At 42.0% G+C, this 25,289-nt stretch overlaps 2 protein-coding genes across 2 annotated transcripts in view; one reads left to right on the top strand and one right to left on the bottom strand.

The window, feature by feature from the left end:
* Positions 1 to 9,513, top strand: part of pdzd8 (PDZ domain containing 8) — a 107,855-nt gene extending 98,342 nt beyond the window's left edge. The window contains exons 4-5 of the mRNA XM_084322130.1: positions 2,692 to 2,854; positions 3,034 to 9,513. Of these exons, the coding sequence (XP_084178256.1) occupies positions 2,692 to 2,854; positions 3,034 to 5,396 (2,526 nt within the window). The 3' untranslated portion in view covers positions 5,397 to 9,513. The remainder of the gene's footprint in view (positions 1 to 2,691; positions 2,855 to 3,033) is intronic.
* Positions 9,514 to 10,968: 1,455 nt separating this feature from the next.
* Positions 10,969 to 25,289, bottom strand: part of slc18a2 (solute carrier family 18 member 2) — a 64,558-nt gene continuing 50,237 nt past the window's right edge. The window contains exons 11-16 of the mRNA XM_084322132.1: positions 21,773 to 21,851; positions 20,612 to 20,663; positions 17,633 to 17,696; positions 16,699 to 16,818; positions 16,020 to 16,153; positions 10,969 to 13,779 (exon numbers count right to left, since the gene is read on the bottom strand). Of these exons, the coding sequence (XP_084178258.1) occupies positions 13,672 to 13,779; positions 16,020 to 16,153; positions 16,699 to 16,818; positions 17,633 to 17,696; positions 20,612 to 20,663; positions 21,773 to 21,851 (557 nt within the window). The 3' untranslated portion in view covers positions 10,969 to 13,671. The remainder of the gene's footprint in view (positions 13,780 to 16,019; positions 16,154 to 16,698; positions 16,819 to 17,632; positions 17,697 to 20,611; positions 20,664 to 21,772; positions 21,852 to 25,289) is intronic.

Below are 25,289 nucleotides of genomic sequence, written 5' to 3'. Positions count from 1 at the left end.
TGTTACACAGAAATGCCGTTTTGGCAGGAAAACGTGTTGCCCTAGCGGGAACGCTGAAAAGGTGTTTTCGTTTTGGATACTCGCCAAAACTCGCCGACAACGTGTCGTGTAATCGGCGCGGAGCTGTTTTTGCTCAACGCCCATGTGCAGTAGATACCCACATCTGCGTGCCCTCACCAACGTCCGGTGACAACAGACCTATAGCTGCAGCTACCATGTGTTGTCAAGTTATTGTTATAAGGACCCCAGTCCAAGCTACAACAGTCTGCATTCCCTTAACAATTGTGTGTATTGAGCCGTATTGTATTGTACCCATTCTGCAATATGTTAAATAAAGTTTACATCCATTCATTCTGCTAGCATTAACGATTGCATGAGCAGCTGGCTAACGTGAGCTAACGTTAGCTACCAGACCCTGTTAGCTCAGAGCCCCTCTTTCAACATAACAAGCATTAAACAAAATGGCCCAGTCATCTATTCACTTTTGTTTAATACATGAGGCGTTGTCTCTAATGTTATCTAGCTACTGATAGCTCATGATATCATCCTGGTGCTGGCTGGCTAACTGACGTGAGCTAACGTTAGCTTCTAGCCACAATGCTATACTGTTATAATGGCATATTCCATTCACGTTAGCATGTAGCTAACAACATCTGCAATCTTTTTTGAGACTAAACTATCCGCTCTGGCGCTCTTGGTGGTCACTTGTGTTGATGTTAGTTTTGTTTCATCAACAAATCATCAACAAATGAGGCAGAACACAGTGAATGTATCCGTTTTTGTTTATTGCACTTTATTTCTTGCTGAAAAATAATGCTTCATTGGCTAAAATGGCTCGCAGAGGCATTTAAAGATGGTGGCTTTTGAGATTTTGAACAGGATGTGGAGTGTCCTCATTCAAGTTCTGATTGGTTGAAAATTGCCTTCATGTTCGCCACCTACTGCTTTGGCATTGTACTACATCACTGTGCTCGGGTACTACATCACTGTGCATTGTACTACATCACTGTGCTCACGAATGTCTAACTCGGCTGCTACTACGTTGCGACCTGGAAAAGAGAAACTCATCTGAAAAACGAAACGAAAACACCCTAGGTCACGTGTAACTCCAGCCTGATACTTACCAGGAATTCCAAGTCGGCAGCTTATATCGTTTCAAGACGTGTCAATACCTACTCGGCTTCCTGTGTAGCTGAAGCTAAAGGTGTCAAGTTACCACCTATTGGACCATGATAGGTTCGACCTATTAGTGACATCACACATGCAACTCAGATTTCAGAGAAGTATAGAGAAGCTCTCCCTCTGCAGGGCAAGAATGTGGAAAAAGGCTCTCTGGTGACAAGTTCTGCACAAATAACAATCTGTATATTCAAAGTCATGCCTCCAATATGACCATATAATATGTATGACCATACAGCATATTCCTCTTGCAGTGAAACACTGAAGACATAAAGCAGGTCAGCTCTGCACACCAGGTGCATGGTGGGATACGTGACTTGGGCCCAGTGCACTGTGACAGTGATTGAAGCAGCTGTTATAGTCCAGGGACAGAAGATTGTCTCTAATTGCAGACCTTCTTCTTCCCTCAGAATTGGCACATAGTGTTCAGGAGTGCGGAGGCAGGACTGAAACATCACGTAATTTCACCTCAACAACAACAACATATTTGTTGGTCATTTTAACCGTTGCCGCCCAATAACGTATTTAAACGTTGTTGGCCGTGAAAGAGTTAAGGAGCTCCCACAGCTTTCAAGTGTCTTGTTTGGCTAACTTGCAATAGGGTGGGGGATATGTCCTTTTTGACACTGGGACTTTCATACAGTCTTGTGGTACATGTGTGAGAATAACTTATATTATATAATCCCCCCCCCCCCCCCCCCCTACAGAATAAGTTGTTTTCATACCTTCGATCGATTCCATTCTGCGATTTATGCGTGTCAGAATTCAAACTAAATGACAATGTAAATCGGGAGAAGTTGCCTCCTGCAAATTTAAGTTGCTGCTTATAATGTAATTTTTTGTTTGAGAGTTGTAACAATTTTGTGATGATTGAGATACCGATCCGACTTTCAGTCCCGATACCAATACCTGGCTTTGGGTATCGGCCGATACCGAGTACCGATTCGATACCATTATCTGAAATAATAATAACAATTTATTTTTTGTATCTAACCCTAACTAACCTTACTGTCATGCACTTGTCCATACTAACCTACACTGTAGCATTCAACACTTTGATGAACATGGTTACTCAACTGATAGAGTTGTGCCCTTCCTGATGACTTGTCGTATAGAACTTGTAAGTCGCTTTGGATAAAAGAGTCGGCTAAATGACTAAATGTAAATAACCATTGTTAAATTAATAAACTGTATGCCTCATTGTGTGGAAGAGACTGGGATCATTCTTTTGTGCAAGGAAACATCAGGCTTGACTTAAAACATTACTTTCCTAACTTAGTGAAACTAAATAACAAATTAACACAGATATAAATGTACTGAATTTCTTATTTTCTTATTATATTATATAAAAAGAAAAAAGAAAATCCAATATTTTAGTGATATCGGCGCCGATATCAATATCGGATCGGTGCATCCCTAGTTCTATTTGTGTTTTATATATTGCCTATGAAATGAATGGTGACCTCAATATCAGTTTTTCTCTTTGTGTGTGTGTTCATGTATGTATTGCAGACGGAGGTAATCAAGGGGCCATCTGGCAGTGTAGGGATGACTTTCAGACATGTCCCGGCCAGCGAGGGTGATGCAGTCCACGTCAGCATAGAGACGGTCACCCACAACTCCCCGGCCGCCCTGGCTGACCTGCAGAGGGGCGATCGCCTCATCGCCATTGGAGGTGAGGAACCTCTTTCATGGCTGCACTTCTTCTTTGGATTTATATAAACCCTTTTTAAGAATGATGCTTGATTGATAAATATACATTGAAATCGAAGGTTCTGTACTGTACATTCTTGTGCTGCTTTTGAAATTATTTAAACTAATTTCATTCAACTAATTTCTTCTTTGTTGTGGCAGGTGTCAAAGTGACATCCTCTGTTCAAGTGCCCAAACTGCTGAAGCAAGCGGGAGACAGGGTGGTGGTCTTATATGAGAGGCCGGTGCGTCACCAGACGACCACTGTGGGGGGTTTGGGAGCCCTCCAAGAGGGCCTGGGACATTTGGAAGAGCCCGGATTCATTCCCCCTCCAGGGGGTTACGAGGAGGACCCGGCCCCCATCACCACCCTCTCCGACATATCCGACAGCAAAGACATGGACTCTGAGTTTGAAGAGTTGATTGTGGACTCTAAGCCTAGCCAGGCTAGTGGTGGCAGCAGCAGCACTGCTGAAACCAAGGAGGATTTCCTACTGACTGTAAACCAAAGCCCCAAAAGGACCGTGGCCAGCCTGGCCTCTAAGCCCCTCGGTTCCATATCACCCATCCTCAATCGCAAACTCAACCTGGTGGGCCTCCAATCTCCTCTCAAACCCCAGTCCAAAGACTCACCAAAGCCCTCACCACATAAGAGCAGTAGCGAGCCAGGAGAGGGGCCACAGCGGCCTACAGTTCCTCCCCCACCACCTCCCGCTCGCCCCCCTGTGCCCCCTAGACCTCAGATAAAGTTAACATCAGTGTCTTCTGAGACCAGTCTTTTGGAGGGGAGTGATCCTACTACAATTACTAATACTACTTTTTCTACTACTAATACTACTACCGCCACCAACACCAACGGTTCTGAGAAGTCCCCAGAAAAGAGTCCTCTCACAGGAAGCAATGTGGACAAAGCCAGTGCTGATAAGATGCCTGTCAAGCAGCCAGAGCTAAAGCCATCCATGAGGTCAGCAGATTCCTGTGAAGAGCTGCCAGTCCCCTCTGTTGTGCCCAGCAGTGGTAAGCCTGACCTGGCTAAGGACAAGGTTTCGGAGAGCTCTTGCTGCACACGAGACAGTCTGGAGGACCATTCCCTCTGGGAATCCAATGAGACCATGTTCCGTAACCAGACGGCACGCTGGGGAAGGGCCTCTGTGGTGTTTGAGGTGGAGAGCAACCATAAGTACCTTAATGTGGCCCTGTGGTGCAAAGATCCCTTTAAGCTGGGCAGTCTGTTGTGCCTAGGTCACATCAGTCTCAGACTGGAGCACGTGGCCCTGGAGTGTATGGCCACGTCTTCGGCGGAGCACCAGAGCACCTTCAGGCTGGGCGCTCCAGAGCCCAGAGCTAATGTCAGCCGCACTGCCCTACGTAGCCTCAGCACCCACAAGGGCTTCAACGAGAAGCTGTGCTACGGAGATGTCACTCTTAACTTCTGTTACCTGGCTGAGGGTGAGTCGGAGCATTCAGGAGGACTGGCGGAGCGTGAGGGGAGCATCCAGGATGAGGATCTTAGGGAGAGGGAACGGGAACATGTCCCCTCCATGCCACGTGATGACCTGGCCTATGGCGCCATGCAGCTGGTGGAGGTCCGCCACAACTTCCAGGACACCCAGTTCCAGAACCCCACCTGGTGTGAGTACTGCAAGAAGAAAGTGTGGACCAAGGCGGCCTCCCAGTGCATGGTCTGCTCCTATGTCTGCCACAAAAAGTGCCAGGACAAGTGCCTCTCCGAGAACCCCTTCTGTGTTGCGGCTACCGACCGGCGAGGTGCAGATCCGGAGGCTAAATCCACCATCAACCGAGCCACCACAGGTCTGACCCGCCACATCATCAACACCAGTTCCCGCCTGCTTAACCTGCGCCAGGTTCCCAAGACTCGGCTAGTTGAACAAGTGGCTGATGTGGTTCCTGGAGCAGTGGAACCTTCACCTAAGCATACCCCCAACACCTCAGACAATGAGAGCAGCGACACTGAGACCTACGCCAGCGGTGCCAGCCCTTCCAAGCATGCTACAGGTGGCGGCGGTAGCGGCATCACCAAACTGGTGCGCAAAGAAGGTGGTCTGGACGACAGCGTGTTCATCGCTGTGAAGGAGATCGGCCGCGACCTATACCGGGGGCTGCCTACAGATGAGCGCTCGCAGAAGCTGGAGCTAATGCTGGACAAGCTGCAGCAGGAGATTGACCAGGAGTTGGAGCATAACAACTCTCTGATGCAGGAGGAGAGGGAGGCTGGGGACACCCGGCGCAAGGCCCTGATCACCGCTGCCCTGGCAAAGTCTGGTGAGAGGCTGCAGGCCCTCACCCTTCTCATGATCCACTACCGGGCCGGCATTGAGGACCTGGAGTCAGTGGAGAGCACCTCGCCCTCAGAGCAACATGGCTTTAAAGCCAAGGGGGAGGCGATGGAGGAGGAGGCCTTGATGGGGGCAGAGGTCTATGACAATGACATATGCAGCCCTGTAGAGGTGCAGCTCCTGGATGACATCACTGAGGAGCAGATCTGTGTGGAGGCGCTCCACTAAACAGGCTAGAGGGAGAAAAAGGAGGACGTTTGGGCTCGGGACTCACAGCAATACCCGGTGACGTTTTATTTGTTCTTAGATTGTGGCTTGGCTTTTCCATGGTCTATCTTGGATATCAATGAAATGGGTTTGATTCGCAACTCTCAGTTGGTTTCTCCATAAGGCTATCTATTGAGCAGCATGCTAAGGAACATGAATGCATCTTTACATCAAACTGAAATGATGCAGACAAATATTTTCCCTCCCATGACCACACATCTCTTGCAGTGTACATTTTGATGTATTGCTGATAATGATTAAACTGATTTTATGTTCCAAAAGACATACATTTCATATCCATGTTCCACGTCATAAAGGGAAACTTGAAAAGCTATTGATGGTGATCTGTGTGTTTTGGCGTGTGTGCATATCCCCCAGAGCAATAGCAAGTGCTGAGATGAACATGGAAACGTTTAATTTTTGTTTGCAAAAGGTTTCTTGGCAGAGAAGGTGCTGGAGCAAAACGGAAGCCATTTTTATACAGCTTGAAAATCTTGGTTTAAACACTGGTATCATTTCCCCTTGGCACATTGCCAGCACCAGACCTCACTAGTCTAAACTGTTCATACCTTTCTCTGTTTCTCATCTGTTCAAGATATTTGTTGTGCCACGCAGATATCAGTGTCATTATCTAATATTTGGTATATTCATTCCATGCCTTGTTTTTTTAAACCTCTGAAGCACGTCTGTGAAAATGTTTTTTTGATGGAAGTTGGGAATATAATGGAGATACAATTTTGAGATTTTTCGAGAAAGAAAAAGTATGGTAGCGGCGTAAAAATCATCACAACCGCTTAGAATAGTGTGTTCTGATGCTGGCAATGAGCCAAAAGTAAAAAAGTATACACATCTCATCCTTTTAATTGTTGGATCTAGTTTGTTAAGAATGTTAGCATTTTTTCTTTCTTTTGTAACTCTTATAGTAACGGCTAATGGATTTTGAGTAGATGCACACTTGTGTATTTTACCAAGCAAAAATCTAAAATGGCTTTTGAATCTGCTATTTGGGGAAGGAATCAGCACGTTACTTTGATATTGGTTTGCTGTGAGTATCAAGTTAGAAATCATACTGTGAGTCTAAAGGAACAGTGTGGAGAAATGGACACGTTCAAACGTCTGCCACATTGGAACTGGTCATTTGTCAGATTATCATACATATCTTTTGTTTTGAGCACTTTGAGGGGTGGGGAGAGGGTGGGGGGGATTTTAGAAATCGTTCATAACTTTCTACCTAAGCGTTTTTGAATTTCGGCAAAGTGCAAGGCCAGCTGGTGAGAGATTATTAATGAAATCATTCTGTAAAGTAAAATCTTGTTTAATTACCCATCTTTGGTTTAGTTTATTTGTATTTGTTAAGCCAAACATGTTTGATTATGTAACGTTGCATTGTTTTACCAGTATATTAATTGTAGGCGTTAATTTTCCTTCTGTTACAATGTTTTTATTTATTTATTATTTTTGGAAAGGGTTGTTCAGGATTCTTGCTATGTGATTTTTTATTTGAGTTTTACAATTCCGCTTCAATGTTCATTGTTTTCTTTAGTTTTCGTTTTTTTCCCGCCAAGTCTCATTTTGTTTGTATGCCCTTATTCCCATTTTAAACTCTACTATAGTGTAGAGTCACTTTAATCACAATCATGTTACTTCACTCAGTGCTTGCTGTTATGAATAGGTGCAACATATTTATGGCAGAGGTTTGAAAATAATTTGTTATAGTTCATCTTGGAATGAATGTTATTGTTTATATTGACAAACACAAGGATGTCCTTTGTTATTCAATATCTCTAACCTTGATTTACTGGGCTTCATGTCTAATGTGTGTGTGTGTGTTTGGGCTGTCCTCACTAAAGAACCTATTAGTGGACTAACCGTAATAGACGTTGTCGACATTAACTCATTGGACGCCACCGCTTAAGTGCGCCAGAGGGCGGTAGAGCGCCACCGCTTTAATCAATGGGAGGAGTGGGAGATTTGCGAGTGCTTAAAATATATCTTAAATTATGGCTATGGGTCTAATACACTCGTCGATTTATCAGTGAGTTGCTTGCAGTCAACATGTACAAAATGGATTGTTTTTTCATCTGTACATTTCCGCTTTATACCGTTTTGAATACAAGTATAGTTTTGGTGATTTCTAGTAATTCCAGAGAAAGATGCGATAATAGCCCTTTAGTGGAATACACAAAACACGTTGTCATGTTTCGGCTGATTATCGAATCTTCCTGAAATCAACGCTAGATCATAATTATTGTCCTTCCTCGTTATGTGTTATAGCGATACTGCATGCCCGAGAAGGAAAACCTGGACCGGACTTTTTCTTTTGATGCATGGCCCCAGCCAGAGGGATTCCAATACCAGCCGGGAGACGATAGGTGGCGGTATTTGACCTTTTGCGAGCTCAGATCCATTCCCAACGATAACATCAGGTTGGGTGGATGAAAATGAATGGATATCGCTAATAAAAGAAATGACGATTAAAACCCGACTATACTCTGGTCTGGCGCTCAAGCGATGGCGAGTTAACCTGACTATCATCGGGTCTGGCGTCCAATGAGTTAATAATCAACAAATCTGTAAAATTGTTTCCCACATGCAGAAATGTTTTTAAATGTCACTCTAACCAGAGATGTTCTTATAATCTTCCATTAAATATTTCATTCAGCATGGGGGGAAAAGCATCAAATGTGACTAATCACCCAACACCTAAGTCTTGTTTGACTGCGACCAAACCAGCCTATTCATTGATTAATTGACTAAGAGGGGTCAGCCCTCGTATGTATGAGGGGTGTATAATAATCAGTATAAAAAAAACTTAAGATGTGATTGTGTGCAAGTTCTCTGCCTTCGAAGGATGCCCTCTCTTTGTATGAATGAAGGTATGTGCTTTTCTGTGTTTTAAGTGTGTGTGTGTGTGTGTGTATATATATATACAGTAGTCTGGCACTTCTTCACGCCAGTTCCTGCAGAATTTCTTGCATTAATGCAGCCTGTTACAGTGATGCTATCATAACCGGCCATAGCTACAAAACTGCACATTCATCCATGTATTACAACTGCAGTTAGCCACTAGAGAATGTTTTGAGAAGAGGATTTGGCTTATAGCCTATCTGTACTTTGAGGAAACAAACTCCTAACAGATGGGACTCGGTCCAAGAAGTAGGGTTTGGTTGAGATAATTAAAAAGAAGATGGACTTGGAGCTCAGAGGGGATGGAAGAAAAGGCACATTTTGTTTTCTTTTTCCCCCTGTGTAATAGATGTGATGCTTTTGTAGATATTTGCTTACTGGCTGCTATATTTGTCGATCTCTCTTTTAAAGGTACAATCTGCAATGCTGTCAAACGGCGATCTCTAGGCAAAAGATCCCCACTATTGCATTTTCTTTACCGTTTTGTTTTGGTCTGATGTATGGGTGGGAGTTCAGTAACTTATTCTGTGAATTTCTCCAGACCCCTCTTGGTAGAGTGAGGTGTGGCCAGCAGTATAGCAACCCCTCCCCTATACCCACTGAAATCCGACAAAAACTGTAAACAAAGCACAGTACCATGTTGTCATCTTTTGCCTAGAGGTCGGTGTTTGACGACATCACAGATTCTACCTTTAATCATTGTATATTCAGATTTTTTTGGGTGCAATATTTTTGTAGGAAATGAAGCTGATAATCAGTACTGGATGCCTCTGCCTGTGATCTCTCCTTTTCTTTCCCTTTCTTTATTTTTCTCTTTTAAAAAAAATATACAGGTTCTCTGACCTGACCTGGAGCTCTTTGTGGCTAATATTGTGGAGTTTGATTAGCTTTTTTGGGTCCGACAATCGCTGCTTTTGTTGCTGCTGTTGTAACTGTAACTTTTCTCGGAAGCCCATCGTCACTTGCTTCTATATCCCGTCTCTTCCTCCCATTGTTTCCCATGACTGCACTAACAAAACAAGACGACTGTCCACCCTGGCCTCCTGCGGGTTGAGATGACAATGATGTTCGTTTCTTTTTTTTGGCGAGGGTCTATTGGACAGTTTTAAAGAGTTGGCTCATGATGAAGCGGCTTTGTACATATAAACTCAATAAACTAGCTCACTTGAAAGTCTTGCTCTGTTGTCATGATTTTTTTTTTTCTTTTTTTACTTTGAACAGCCAAGCGCTCAGCGGGGGAACCTTTTTAAGTGACCTTTTAAATACTGTGCCTACATCTCCATTTGGAATTCTCCCACAAGTCTTTCCATTTGTTACACAAAAACAACTAGAAGAGCATTCAGTCTTCGAAAGTAACACTGCTGTGTGGAATCGTGGCCCAGGCGAGGAGGAGAGACTGAAGGCATTGTGTGAGCATCTGTGTAGTAATTGGAGTCCAGTGGGGGAGATGGACGTACTGATTATAGCGTGTCTCGCTCCTACATGGGGGATTTAGAGAGACACCCCCTGTCAGAGCTCATTCCCTTCCCACAGCCAATCGCAGGACATCCAGAAAGTGAGGCGTTTTGTTACCACACTGGAGAAAGCAATACAATTTATTTGCTGTTCAAATGCAGTTTTGCAGCAGACTAATATTGAGCTTTTCATGCTTTGATTTGTTTGCTCTTCATACCGGGTAAACAACTGGTGATATTGCGTCGAATAGCAGCAGCAGAGGCCTTCAAATGATTACTTTATAAATACCCCCCAAACATGAATCCTAGATCCAGGTGTGGGAACGATATCTGATAATGTATCGTTTTCAGGAAAAAGGAAATCCTTTATATGCGATGACAAAATGTCAAATATGACAAAGATGACAACATTTTCTTCCCCAGTGGATTATTTCCATTGAATCTACGGTCACTGAAGTTCCAAAAGGATAAAAACCCAAATCACATTCTGACATTTCAGTTTTTTTTCAGAGTAAACATTTAATTGAGGATACCCCAACATACATTACAAGATCAGTACACCTCACATTAAAACCACCACTCCAGAATATAAAATTCCATTCAAATTTTGTACCACTAAGTTTTTGATAGTTTATACACATTACATTGACATACATGTCAGAAGGCACACACACCAACATAGGCACACAGACACATGCATATTTGTGCATGTCTGCCATAGAAATTTCTGATATACAAATCAAAACGAGGACAAAAATATATTAATCTCCACAATATACAGTATAATCCATTATTTAACAAACGTGATTCAGTAACTTATTGCAAAAGAACAAAATATGATAAAAGTAGCTGTCTTGGATGTTCCTATTCAGAGGAAGATTTTTTTTATTTATTTTTTTATCATAATTGTTATTAGCTACCGTACTATATCTGCTAAGTTAAGCCACAACTCATCCTGCTATAAGAACAATAAAATGCTCCGGACAGGTGGAAAAGTTTCACATTTGTTGACAAACCAATCACAACCTTCTTGATAAGCAGCTGTTTTTGTTAATTTAATGGCCATCTCACATTAGCTACCAATGCTTTTTAGTCGTTTCTTTTGCAGATAATTTGGAGATAGGAGTTGGGTGGGTCTTTCTTAACGAACTCGTGGATCACATTTCTTTGGACCTTGGACTAGAGTCTAGGAAAGGAACTATCTGATTATTATTTTTTAGATTTCTTTCTTTTTTTTTTACATGAAAAATACTGATTTTACACTGAATAACTTGGACCATGTCTTTGAATTACATTTCAATCAAAGAACTGCATTACATTGTTTCCAGTTGACAAATTCAAGGCAAACATACAATGAAGCAAAAACAGAATGGTGAAATGAAACATTGAGAAATAATATTTTGAGACATTCCAAATAATGAAACCACCTTCCACTAATCACCATTTTCACTGAATACCTTTTTCACCACTGCATTTTAAAAACTCATGTTATGGTTCTGAAGTTACTTCGTACTTTGAAATGGTTGGATCCCACTTTTGAGTGTTTTACTTTACCGATACTGAAATAATATTTAATTATACCGATTGTTATCGAAATAGTTGCTATAAAAAAAGATGTAAGGTGCAAAAAAACAGCCAACTTTATGTGAATTTTACAAAAAGATTCACAACTTAAGAAATGGCACGAGATTTCATTGACCGCAAGTCTAGCTGTTTCTCTTCGCTCGCATTGGTCTTGAGGAAAACGACAAGTGAATGAATCAATATTTCCATATTGTGCTTCAGGTCAAATAGAGTTAGAGGTGGGTGGAAGAGGGACTCACGTGATGTCCTCAGGCAAGCCGTATGTCCAAAATGTCAAGAGCCAACCAATCACATTGTGTGTGAAATGTGCAACTAGCGGTTCATGAACGTGCATAAAATACTAGCCAGGGGAGGCTGGCTCTTGATACATTGTCTGGTAGCGACTTTATGTTGCCTGATGAGTACAAACGTGTGTATTTCTGTGGGTGGAGTTACACAATGACTAGGGCTAATCCCCAAACATCTAACACAATACTGCTTCCAACTGTGAAGATGCTATGTGGCTGGGATGAAATAGCTGGCGGCACCTTTAAATCTAAACGACTTGACATTTTGATTCTGTTCAACTGGACGTTCGATTAAACAACTCTGGTAAAGTGCTTAATGTGGTTAGGGTCTGAGAAAAGCCTAATTCTACATTTAAACCGTTTGCTTTTCAATATAGTCAATCGTTAACTTGTATTGACTGGCAATGCCAAAAGAGACCGACAATAAACAGTTTAACATACATTTTACCGACAGTTTAACATACATTTTAGCTTTGGCAACACAGGGAAAGGAATTAGAAAAAAGAAAGAAGGAAATAAAACTAAATCACATCCAACCAACATTTGGCACTGTAGGTAAATTCAACAAAGGAATAATACAGATTTAGTAACGCCCTTTTTACGCTGTTGAACCACACTGTTATCACTTTTAAATTGGGCTGTGTACTGCAATGGATTGGATTAACTGTGAGGAAAATAAACAATGAATTGGTCCAGCAAGTTTAGCTTAAGAGAAAATATTAATAGACAGAATTCACAGACCTCAGATGGATATTATTTTCCCACACATTCAAATTACTTTTGAAAATAGTACACAATTAGACTTCAAATGTCTTCATGATCATGACCTCTTCACATGAGTATACTTACAATCATTGTATTATCATTGTATTTGATGAGCGAATTATCTTCTACAAGTAATTGCAGTGATTTAGGATAAAGTGACGTTTTTTTTAAGAGCAGTAAACTAGGAGATAACTTTCCTCATGTATCAACTAACCATGATTAGCTAATTATGTTAATGGTATTGATAATCTAGATAATCCCTGAATGTAAAGTACTGCTGTTTAAAAATTAAAGAGAAATACAGATAATGGTTTCCCTCACAAAATAGTAACCAAAATACTCAACTTAAATCAGTGCAATGTTTCACCATTTAGTTTCGTTAGTTTTTTTTTAATACTTACACACACACTTGACATTGACATGAGTTCATCAACAGTAAACCCTCTAGCAATTATCTGACCTAATAATCTAAACTCTGGTATTCAGGCATTGTGTCCAGATTGTTAGCCAGCCTTGTTAATGATGACAACAAACAGGCAAAATGACTTTGCTTCCGCTAAGTGCACTTTGTAGGTGCAGCGTTTTGTGTGCCGCTTTTCAGAAGTGAAGTAAAATTCCAATGGCTAATATCTGCAGAGTCACTGTTAATGAGCTCATATCAGAGTATATGCATTCAAAAGAAAATGTTCTACTACAGTGAAATATAACTTTTTAGAAAATCCGAGCAACATGAATAGCTACTGTACGGCATTATGGTGTTGAAGTTGAGGTGGGTATTGATAAACGTTACATTTAACAGCCAAGAGGTGAATTAAGACAGCTCTATTTTTTTTTTAACAGATTGCTGATCAGTAACGTCACCCTGCTTTAAGTAGACACTGAGCCTCCTCTCCCTCTCCAGAGGAAGAGCCCTGCTTCTGACACACATGTTCATCCTTTCCCACAGTGAATAAGGCTGTTGGCTAAAAGATAAAATAACACCTCTCGAGACGCACTTGCAACCACGGGGCACGGAGAATAACCACTTTGGTTTGCTCCGGTACAAACGGCACCAGGGCACATGACAATGAGGACAGAATGCTGGACATTCACACGAGAAAACGGCTTGACTGTTTTGTTGCTTTGTCTTTTTTTCCCTCTCTCTCTCTCTCTCTCTCTTCCTCTTCCTCTTCCTCTTCTCTGGTCTTTTTCTTTTGTACAACAAAATATATCCTCTGGAGGGTGACCCTGCTGGCTGCATTATTCATAGTCGTCATACTCCTGCTCCATGTCGTCGCCCTGGTAATGTGTTCCCTGTGTGGAGTATGACCTGGTCTTCATGGTGCAGCTGCTGTCCATCAGAATGGCCTGAGGAGAACACAGTTGTCTGGATTTTTGGTTTTCACCAAACAATGGAACAATGGCAACACAGCCGAGAAAAGACAGTTTTACAATGTTTAATAGTTCCGAAGAACCTATCATAAAAACATTTTCCTCTGCTGTATCAACCTTTTAAGTTTTAAAATACTGCATCTACATGTATAAACCTTCAGCTTGGGAGAAACGTGTCATTTTCTGGGTGTTATGCAAACACACCGTTTTTAGAGCCTTATCAACCATCGTAAATTCTCTTTCAGCTTCAAGACACGATCAAATGAAGGAAAGGCAAAAAGGAAACGGCTACATCTACAGGAAGCGCAGCCTACAGTATCTATCTACAGGAAGCACAGCCTACAGTATCTATCTACAGGAAGCACAGCCTACAGTATCTATTTCTACAGGAAGCACAGCCTACAGTATCTATCTACAGGAAGCACAGCCTACAGTATCTATCTACAGGAAGCACAGCCTACAGTATCTATCTACAGGAAGCACAGCCTACAGTCTCTACAGGAAGCACAGCCTACAGTATCTATCTACAGGAAGCACAGCCTACAGTATCTATTTCTACAGGAAGCACAGCCTACAGTATCTATCTACAGGAAGCACAGCCTACAGTATCTATTTCTACAGGAAGTGCAGCCTATCTTCTGTTATTCCTTTAAGACAGTTAAAGAGGCCAGATGGAGGCTTAGTCGACGCAAAATAGAGGCAGGCCGGCGTGGATGCAAACTAATATTTTTGAAATTTGAAATTTATTTGAAGGATAAACCCCTTGAGATATGCTATCTCGTTTTCGAGGGGGTCCAGCGACTTGGCAAACAGCAGCAGTGAGACAAGCAAATACACAAGAGGGCAAATCCAGAGGAGACAGATAGGGTTGCATGCAGACAGGAACTAATGGATGCTGATATAATGAGTTGATGGATGCCACACAGACTAGGGCTAGAGACGCCATATGAGATTTCTGTTTCTGATACTGATATTTAGGAGCTTTTAAATGTCTAATAACCAACTATTTATTTTTATTATTAACATGTGGTTTTCCATAAGTATGCAGCTATTATGATATAATATGTTATAGCAATATGAAAGAAAAAAAAAAACATCCATCTGATTGTGATGCTGTTTTTTTGTTTAGTTTTTTCCCCATATGACCCAGGCCTAGTGGAGACAAGCAGATGGACGCGGAGGCAGGCAGGAGGAGGTGGATGATTGGCTGGATGTAGCACAGTAGATACGGGACGAGGCAGGGTGGAGGTTAGCATGCAGCTCAATGACGCCAAATGAAGGTACAGTGATGGTAATCACAGCCGACTCCCATTCAACAAGATTACTGCTTTTTCTCAGTTATAAGAGCCTGCAAAACATGGAGAGGTATGAGCCAGAGCAATGACACTGAGCAGGCATGCTTGTGTGTGTGTGTGTGTGTGTGTGTGTGTGTGTGTGTGTGCGCATATGTTTATGTGAAAAATCTAGACAGATTTTGAGAACATTTGGGGATTTGGGAACCGACTGAGGACATCCTAATTTATCCTAAGTCTGGCCGGAGTCTATATTTAGTCAGTATATCACTCAGTTCAACCTTTCAGAAGAGGAGAGTGGTGCCATCCATCCCTTCAAGACATGTCTGTTAACATGGCTGCCATTGTTTTGGAAGGAGATGGGTTAGGGTTAGGGTTAGAGGGGGTCATGGGGTTAAGGTTAGAGTTAGAGAAGGTTCATGGGGTTAGGGTTAGAGACTCAGAGGGGTCATAGGGTTAGGGTTAGAGAGGGGTCATAGGGTTAGGGTTAGAGCGTGGTCATGGGGTTAAGGTTAGAGTTAGAGAAGCTTCATGGGGTTAGGGTTAGAGACTCAGAGGGGTCATAGGGTTAGGGTTAGAGGGGGTCATGGGGTTAGGGTTAGAGCGTGGTCATGGGGTTAAGGTTAGAGTTAGAGAAGGTTCATGGGGTTAGGGTTAGAGACTCAGAGGGGTCATAGGGTTAGAGCAGGGGCATGGGGTTAGGGTTAGAGAGGGGTCATAGGGTTAGGGTTAGAGAAGGGGCATGGGGTTAGGGTTAGAGAGGGGTCATAGGGTTAGGGTTAGAGAGGGGTCATGGGGTTAGGGTTAGTTACAGAATGAATGTAAGTCTATGTCCCCACATTTCACATAAACATAAGTGTGTGTGTGTGTGTTTGTTCCATGTATGTAGCATGTACGTGTGAAAGTGTGCTTTTCAAGTCTTACTATTTTCTCTTCTCGTGCAGGTGGGTTCCTGAGGAACAGGCAGAGGGGAGCAAACAAGATGTCCACCACTCCTATGATGGTCATGAGCCAGGAGAAACCAATGGTCTCCGCTATGGAGCCACCGATAGAGGGACCTGCGACAACAGACACGACCCAGACACACACGTCACATTCATGTCATTAGCGAAACTGACTAATGCAATAGCAATCAACTGCTTAGAGTGAAGGTCAATTTCAATATTATAAATAAAATATTTTCTCAATTTGATGTCCAAACTAACCAAATCGTTAGCCTCACTTACCCTCGTTTTTGTAAATCGTCAAAAGGTGAAATAAGTCATCAATACAAAATATTTCAAAAGAAGATCCACTGAATGACATTCCAAGTTTAAAATGTCAATATGACCCTAAACATGGCAAATCTGTTGCTCAATCAAATAAGCCTCTACCTTTACTGGTATAAGCAATTTAAGTCTTATTCCATTAATTTCATAGAGTCCCTTGTCTGCTTACTTTCCCAGAGCTGGTGATCGAAGTAGCTAGTAGGGAGTTCCTCTGTATGTCTCTGTCTATTCCTGTCTATTTCAAAAGCACATGTAATGCATCATGTACTGTGTAATGCTGATATAATATTATAGCTAATAGGAAAAAAAATTGGTGGATTATACAAGCTTCTTACCAATAGCGAAGCCCATGCAGAAAGCCACGTCAGCGATGGCGTAGACGCTACCATAGACGGACACGTGTCGCAGGTCCACCAGGTAACCCATTATAGGCATCATAGAGGAGTCCACCATGCCTGGCACAGACCACAAATAACATTACACAACCTCCCACAACCTGCCGTCAAACAGCGACTTCTAAGCAAAAGAGCCTCCCGATTGGTATTGCACTTTGTTTACATTTCTGAGCCTGAGGTTTGATTGATTGATTGAAAAACGTTATTAACAGATTGCAGAATGGGTACAATACAGTACAGCTCAATACTAACAACTGCTAAGAGGATGAAGACCAGAAAAATACTTTCGTCTTGTTTACATAAGAGTCCTCCATTTTCAATTCATCAAAACATTTATGACATACAAGACATACAAATATACGGTACAGCAATAGCAACCCCTACCCCCTATCCCGACTCAACTCCAACCCACACATCAGACCAAAACAAAAAATGCTAATAAAGTGCAATACCAAGCAGGGCACATTTGCCTAGAGTTAGCCACAAACCAATGCAAAGTCAGTTGGGACAAGCTCTAGTCTGTAAGCAGACCGAAGCTCACTGAGATCTACTTTGTGTACACTGTGAGTTTCAGTTAGCTTCAGTCAGCTTGTACTTTTATCCCATTGCCTTTGCATTGGTTTGTAGCTAACTAGCTGGAGCTAGTATGTGGAACAGCATGGATTGTGCCAAGAAATAATTCTACCAATCAACAACATCATTGGTAATTAGCAAATAATGGTTCCAAAAATCACAACTATCCCTTTAACTTATCTCACACCACTAGAAAGGACTTAGGAGTAATGATTAATACCACTAGCATTATGTCTATCATGTGCAGCTTTCACTATCAGAATACATAATCAGATTCTGTGACATTTCCTCAGAGACTTACCGATGGCAAAACCAGCACCAAAGTTTGGAACAATCAGACCATAGATGTTTGTGGCAAAGGGAACCTACAGAGTGCAGAATGTGGGAAATAATTCAATAAAAATGCAAGATACACACATCTGTTTACATACTGTATACTTTATAGGTTGTGTTCAACTTGATTCTTTGGTCCAACAAACGTTAATATACATGGGGAAATAGCTGGTTGCTTTGTACTAACATCATTGAAATAGTCTGTGAGGTCTGGTTCTCTCAGACTGAGAATTAGATTAGGAGAATAATAAGATATGAAAAGACTGAATTGGATTTCCTGCTTCTGAAAAGGCTGTGAGTCTAAAGAGAGAGAGAGTGGTTTGGTTTGCAATTGGTTTGCAATTTTTTTTTAAAGCGCCATCTGGGTTTTTTTGGTAAATGTTCAACAACTCAGTAGTTATTCGTCTACACTACATATTGGAAGAATAGTTGGCACCATTCTTATCAATTTGAGAGAATGTGATGTTTAGTAGCAGAGTAGCCAAACCTGAAGCCTAGTAAGGCTAAAGGGGGGATTAATAATAATAATAATAATAATAATTGTTACAAAGGGTCAGATTAAACCGAATATATATATTTATTGCCTGATATCCCTTGTATAATATTTGTATATCGTTTGATATCCCTTGTATATTCTTTGTATATATACACAGAATATCCCTTTACCTAGGTACAAGCCAGACCATAATATTCGTTCTCCTATTGGACAGCGACCCCTAGGCGCCAACGACCATACCCCCAACACCCAACAGCGAGTTCAAAGCCACCGCCAAGGCATGTCTCAACATGTCCAGGTTTGCGCAGTAATACGAGACAGAACTGAGGTTGGCACTAGATAATTCACCTTACGTATAAATACGGCGCAGGTGGAAAGCAGCAGCAGTTCATTCAGTTCATCATTCGTTCAAAGTATCGTTGAGTACCAAAACGTTGAAGCCTTCACCACGAGTCAACGACCAAGTGAAGTGAGCAACTTTGCGTCTAAATAGAGCACTTATAACATGTGCGAATAGGATAGTAAAAGTGTCAGAGTTTAGTGAAATAACGTCAAGTTCGACCTAGTTAATGTTAAGTATAGTGCACAGGAGAATCTACACCGGCGAATGCAGAGCCTTTTCCGGCTGGATTATATTGCTTTGGTACTGTGGCTGCTGGAGCAGAGAACCGTCTACCCCACTGCTGTGTGGGATCTACCCTGTGAGGAGCACCATCGAGCCCGCCTCTAGGACCACAGAGGCTGGCTGGCTTTCATCCATGCTGTCGCGCATACTGGATTATAGCTGTTGCTTTTGTCTGCCGATCAAGGGAGTAATGTACCGCCTCCCGTAGCTGGAGCTTCTTTATTCCGCGTTGACCCAGACTTTTGCTCCCGAACATTCCTCTCCCCTGCTGGCTTACAACCGGAGGGAACCCCCCTAGTGTCTCCAGCTGACTACGAGTGTGCCTTATGTAATTCTTATGCTACAGGTGGCGTCAGTTATACCCATCTTACTATGCTCATGGACTTACGCTCTTGACCTACTTAAGTGTTCTTCGCCATATAAGCGCAATTCATAATTCTCAATTTGTAACCTACCGTTGCTGCTATAATAATAAATCCCTCCAAATAGAACTTTAGGTGTCATTGTTGTATTCTTGTGTGGGTGTTCACCAGATATACCGTGTACTGTATGGCCAGTAATTAAAGTACATAATTAAGTAGTGGTTTAATAATACCATACTCTCAATACAGTCAGGGAATTGTACCCCTCAGTTACAATAATAATAATAATAATAATAATAATAATAATAATAATAATAGCTTGGATTTATATAGAGCCTTTCAAGAAACCCAAGGATGCTTTACAAAGCAACAGAAAAAAGACACAAGATATAAGCAAAATAAATAATAATAACAATATAGGGCAGGGAGACAACTAGAGGCTGTAGGCCTTTGTGAACAGGTGGGATGTCAGGGCTGTCTTAAAGGAGTCCAAGGATATGGCAGAACGGATCTCAGCCAGGAGAGAGTTCCAGGGGGTCTGGGCCACTACGCTCAAGGCTCTGTCCCCAAAAGTGAATATAATACCTCTCTCAATCAGGTTCCCTTCTGGCTGACTGGTAGATGTTTGGTTTTGCATGCAGGGGACCCAAGTTGAATCGTAGTGGGTTATATTTACACCAGTAGCACCATTTACAGATATGTTTCTACATAGAAATGTATAGAAAAGACCCTCCGTGGCATGTGACAGAAATAATCTTTGGAGAATGCTGGGATTGTTTTCTGACCCTACCCTTTCAGTAATGCATAATTCTGTGACTTTGCCTGGTCTTCAACCATAGCCTATGATATTTTACTATTATAATTCTAAATAAAGATCTATTTACTAAAATGCTAATGAACACACATTTGTACTGTATATCAACACCATGTTTGTATTACATTACAAACACATGTCTATACTTTTAGACCATGTATCAATATCTTATTATTATTATCTCATCAATCCATGTCTGATAAACTTTTGTGTTTGCAGAAGCTGCATCCTTTTGTCTATGGACAGGAATGTTCAATAATTTAGAAGGAATATACAGTACACGACCAATACCTCATCTTTACGATGTATTAAAGGTAGAATCTGTAAGGCCATCAAACAGCAACCTCTAGGCCAAAAGAGCCCCACTTGGGATTGTACTTTGTTTAAATCTTTTTCTTAATTTTTGTGTGTGTAGGTATAGAGGAGGGGTTGCTATCGCTGGCCACAACACAGGCTCTGCCAAAAGAGGTCTGGAGAAATTCACAGTATAATGACTTACCCACCCAACCCACACATAAGACCAAAACAAAACATTGAGCGGGGCTCATTTGCCTAGAGGTCGCTGTTTGACGACACTGCATATTTTTCCTTTAAACATGCAGTGAATGACATGTGAACAAGAGCTTTTAGAAGGAATCTCTCTTACTTACACATATGACACTTACTCCTACCAACACCATCCCAATGAGAGCACACAGCCATCTGAGAGAGAAAGGAAGAGTGGCTTCAGTGTTGGCCAATCACAACATCACCCCCCATCACCCCTCCCACTGTTTCTTTTATTTTTTTTTACGATTTTATTTATAGCGTTTGCAGCTTTTTGTGGTCAACAAGGACCTTTTGGCCATGCAGGACCGGTAGAGGAGAAAGAGGGGTGAAACGGGAGAAGAGGGGAAGACATGCGGCAGACTAGCCGCCGGATCGGGGAATCGAACCCGGGGCGACCGCTTCGCGACTCAGCGCGCTATGTGGTGTGCTACTGGAGTGCCCCCACCCCTCCCACTGTTAATAATAATAATAATACAGTAAAATACTGTTCATTCAAGTGCTTTGGCAGTGAAAGGGTTAACCGTTTGGTAGTGTGGCAGTGAAAGGGTTAAAGACACGTACAGTATAGTACAGTACATTCAAATTGAAAACAAAAAAGGAACCATAGGAAAATAGGCATTTGAAGCATAATTGAAAACAAATAAGATATGACTAGAGAGAACAGACTTGAAAGGTTGTGTTTTGAGTGGGCGGGGGAGAGAGTTCCAGGAGGTTACTAGGGAGAGCGGTGGAAAAGACCCTCTCACCCCAGGTTGGGTAGGCTACTTATTGTGGGGGTGAGGGGGTTAGCATTCGCTGATCTGAGAGTGTGTGTGGGAGTGTGCTGTTGAATGAGTGCTTTGTAGGTGATGAAGATGGACTGTTCAACTGGGAGCCAATGGAGGTTCTGGTGAACAGGTTCATCAAATCAGACTCATTACAACAATACACATAAAGGTGATTAACCCTGGGACCTTTTGGAGGTTTTATCCTCCAGGAATTATGTATAATTTCAGGCAACGTGAATCCTCAAATGCAATGGAAATGTAATAAAAAATTATCATGAACAAACTAAGAGACATTAAGAACACACACACACACACACAGGTATTATGGATACACCGTGTTACCAAGACTTCAATAAAACCTGCCTCACCAAAGAAATAAACTAAATTAGAGCTTCCCAATAGCAGCGGAAACATATACCAAGGCCAGAGAGAGAGAAGATAAGAAAATGGAATAGTGAAATGAAACACACACAGAATAGTAATTTCCCTTCTTACCTCCCCATCTTGTGCGCCATTGTTCCGAAGATGTTGGTTCCAATCAAGTAGGAGATGGAGGCGGGCAGGAAGGCGACGCCTGGGTGAGAGACAGAGAGAGGATTGAAGACGGGGTGTGTGTGTGCGTATGTATGGGGTGCTTCTAGATAAGCAGGCCCACTATCAGCGCCTCATCACTGGGCTGCGCCGCCTATCCCACCATTTTGTAATGAAGACTCCCGCTCACCACCCACCAGCTTATGAGACACCCTAATATCCTGTTCACCCTTCTTCCTCCATTCCCCCCCATCTCTCCATCTTTTCGCTCATCCCCTTTTATCTGACCGAGACCTCGTAGACAAGGGCAGGATAAAGGAACTCATAATGCTAGGAGGAAGGGGGAGGGGTCGTGGTGGAGCAGTGCTTTATTACAGTGGTTGTTTTCTTTAGGCTTGGAATCCTTGTTAACACTTTGAGTGCCACGCCGGGTTTTCCTTTTTACCCCCTTGATGCCACCATCCACTCCCAATGTTAACGTTAATATCGCCTAATCTATGTTTTAAATGATGGCTATGTGTCTAATCTGCCAGTCGCTTATCAAAGACTCATTTTCCAGTCAACATTGGCAAGGCAGATTGTATTTTTATCGCTTCATTTCCGTTTGATAGCATTTTGAAAATCACCCGTTTTCCGGGGAAAAACAACACATTCTATGATAATCGCCTTTTACTGGAATATTCCAGAACGTTGTCATTTGTCTGCCTATTTATGAATAGTTTTCAAATAAAAACTAGATGATCGATAGATTATGTGTGCGCACGCACGCTCGTGCCGTGCACTGATAATCGCATCGTGCGCTGATAATCGCTGCTGTTATTTCCTCATGGCTTTTACAGTCAAAACAGCTATATCACATATAGTGGAAACGCTTATATCTCTGTGAAAACGAGTCTGATTATCCTAACACTGATAACATAGCTTCCTTACCTGAGGTCAGATGGTATCCAAATGGTTTATTCCAATTTCCGATCACCATTCGAAAAAAATCGATAATTGTATTGATCAACGGTGTATACAGTAGAACACATGATTCGCGCAGAGGCTCCAGAATGAACTCTGGTAGACCCCGGCTGCATCAGTGAGAAGTAAAATGTGGAGTCAGAAATCCGTTCTCCCATTCACTTTCATTGAGTCCATTCCAAAAGGGTGATTTACCATCTGGGAGACGATAGGGGGCGCTTTTTTCAGATCTGAGCGCCGGCGGTCCCTGGATCGGCGTGATGCAATATGATTTCAGATCGCTAATAATTTTTTTTTATATAAATACCAGAGAATAGCCGTGACGTGGCACTCAACGGTCGGGGGGGAAACCCGAATATTCTCGGGCGTGGCATTCAAAGTGTTAAAGGGCACTGGGTCATGTGATCAAGTCGTTGAGACATGTTTTTCTCACAATTCGAAAAAAAAAATCTTTCAGGATTATAAATCATTATAGGCATGCATTTTTGTGTGGGAAATAGACAGATGGAGGGACAGAGGGATGGAAGAGAGAGAGTGTGTGTGTGTGTGTGTGTGTGCACAAAATACACTTTATCCAATCAGGAGAAAGAACTCCACACTGAAAAAAAACATCTGACAATAATAAGAGAGAACAAATAGTAACTAGTCTAGTACTAAGAAAATGTGTGATTTAAACAGGTAAAATAATCTGTCAGTGCAGTAAGCAAATCATGCTTGGCAGGATTTCTTGAAATAAGTAAAAATATCTAGGGTTCTCTCTCTTGATTGGATAAAGTGGGAAGGGATACCAGAAAAAGAAATGTTTACTGCAGAGCTGTTACTGTTACTGACCAAACACTATAGTGATGGCTGTCAGACTGTAGAGCTATTTAACACTTATTTGAACAAAACATACCACTTACAGCACCTTTAACACTTTGATTGCCACACAGTATGCCCATCCTTATACCCAGTCTGCCACCGCTGTAAGCCTATGGAGATGTTTACCTTCTTTGCAGGGCTACAACTTTTTAAATATTATAGCTATATTGATATTACTATGGCCCATTCAACATCGGGTATCTATCGTTCCGGATGTGGGAAGGTTATGTTTTTTCATTCATACATTGTTGTGTTAATACCGTTGAGAATATAAGTGTTTTTAAGCTTTTCTGCTGTAATTCCAAAAACGCGAGTTATAGGCTCTGAAGCATATGATAGATTATCGATTGGCGTTTCTTTCCTATACACGCTATATTAAAACATTCAAATGTATATGATCGGTATACATTATGCTTCATCATGCGTGAAGGAAAGGGGGGGGGGGGGGGTCGTTAAGAATTCCTTGATCGTCAGTAACGGCTTTATTTAGTATGGGTTGATATGTTGACCAGATGGATTGCAAACAAAGAAATGGACAATCAAGCTGAAAATAACGTTATATTCCTCTTACCGTTCGCCGATGAGACTGGAGGAAAAGTATTCCAATTATTTGACGTCGATCTGCTAGATCCATTTCCCGTTTGTATGATGCAATAAACGCAGAAATCATATAGATTATTGCGTTTCGAAAGCGATCCCAATGCACTCGATTGTGTCTCTTGATCCACATTACAAGATATTACTGCCGGAGGGATTTCCTCGATGCACCAGCACCACTTCCGCTGATGTATAAGTTCAGGGTTAAGCGTGTCCCTACAATGCATGAAAACATGGCTGTATGCATGTGTGTATGTACATGTGCGTGTGTGTGTGTGTGTGTGTGTCAGGGTTTCCGTTAGAAAAAATTGTTGCCGGCCTCAGTGTCCGGTAGATTTCAATCTACCGGTCAAATGAGAGAAATTCCGGTCAGAGTTTATTGAGCTTAAAAACAATTGATAGGCAAAAGAATGACAACAAAACAAAAGAATGACATCATCAAGGCATGTAGATTTATAATATTTTTACTTAAAACTAGGCTACTTTTGCGTATAGTCATTATATTCCAAATAAAATAAGTCCTGAGACTCCGTGCTGCTGCCCACTTTAAATCAAATAGGTGTCTGTGGGCAGTCGCCCGACATTAATAAACAGCAGTCTGTTATAATCACATTTTTATGAGCTAACGAATTCCGTTATATTGGACATTTGTATTAATTATATCAAGCGAAGAACTGAGAAATTTGGCAGAGAGAGACGGCAACATTATCGTGGGTTTGCGTGACGACTCTCTCTCTCTCCACCTCCCAATGACTTATTTGCGAGAGTATGTCGATGCAGAGCAGCAGATTCAGCTGTTTTCTGGCTCTTTTCTGGCTCTATCTGGGGACCGCTCAGCAGCGCCCCCCACCCAACAGCTGAATTGCCAATGGCTGAATTGGAGTACTGCACTGTGCCGCTGCTGCTCCGGCTCTGCAGCTGCACATGCACTCGCAGACCCAGCACTAAGCTCTCGCTGACAACGTCGTTGTCATTATTAGAAGCAACGATGAAACAAATGTAATGATTGTTTCGTTCATCGCATAGGCTATTTAATTTTAGCCTATTTTAATACAATTCA

This window comes from Notolepis coatsorum, assembly GCF_963971535.1.
Source record: "Notolepis coatsorum genome assembly, chromosome: 9".
Lineage (NCBI taxonomy): Eukaryota > Metazoa > Chordata > Actinopteri > Aulopiformes > Paralepididae > Notolepis > Notolepis coatsorum.
This window is presented reverse-complemented; position numbering and strand designations above follow the sequence as displayed.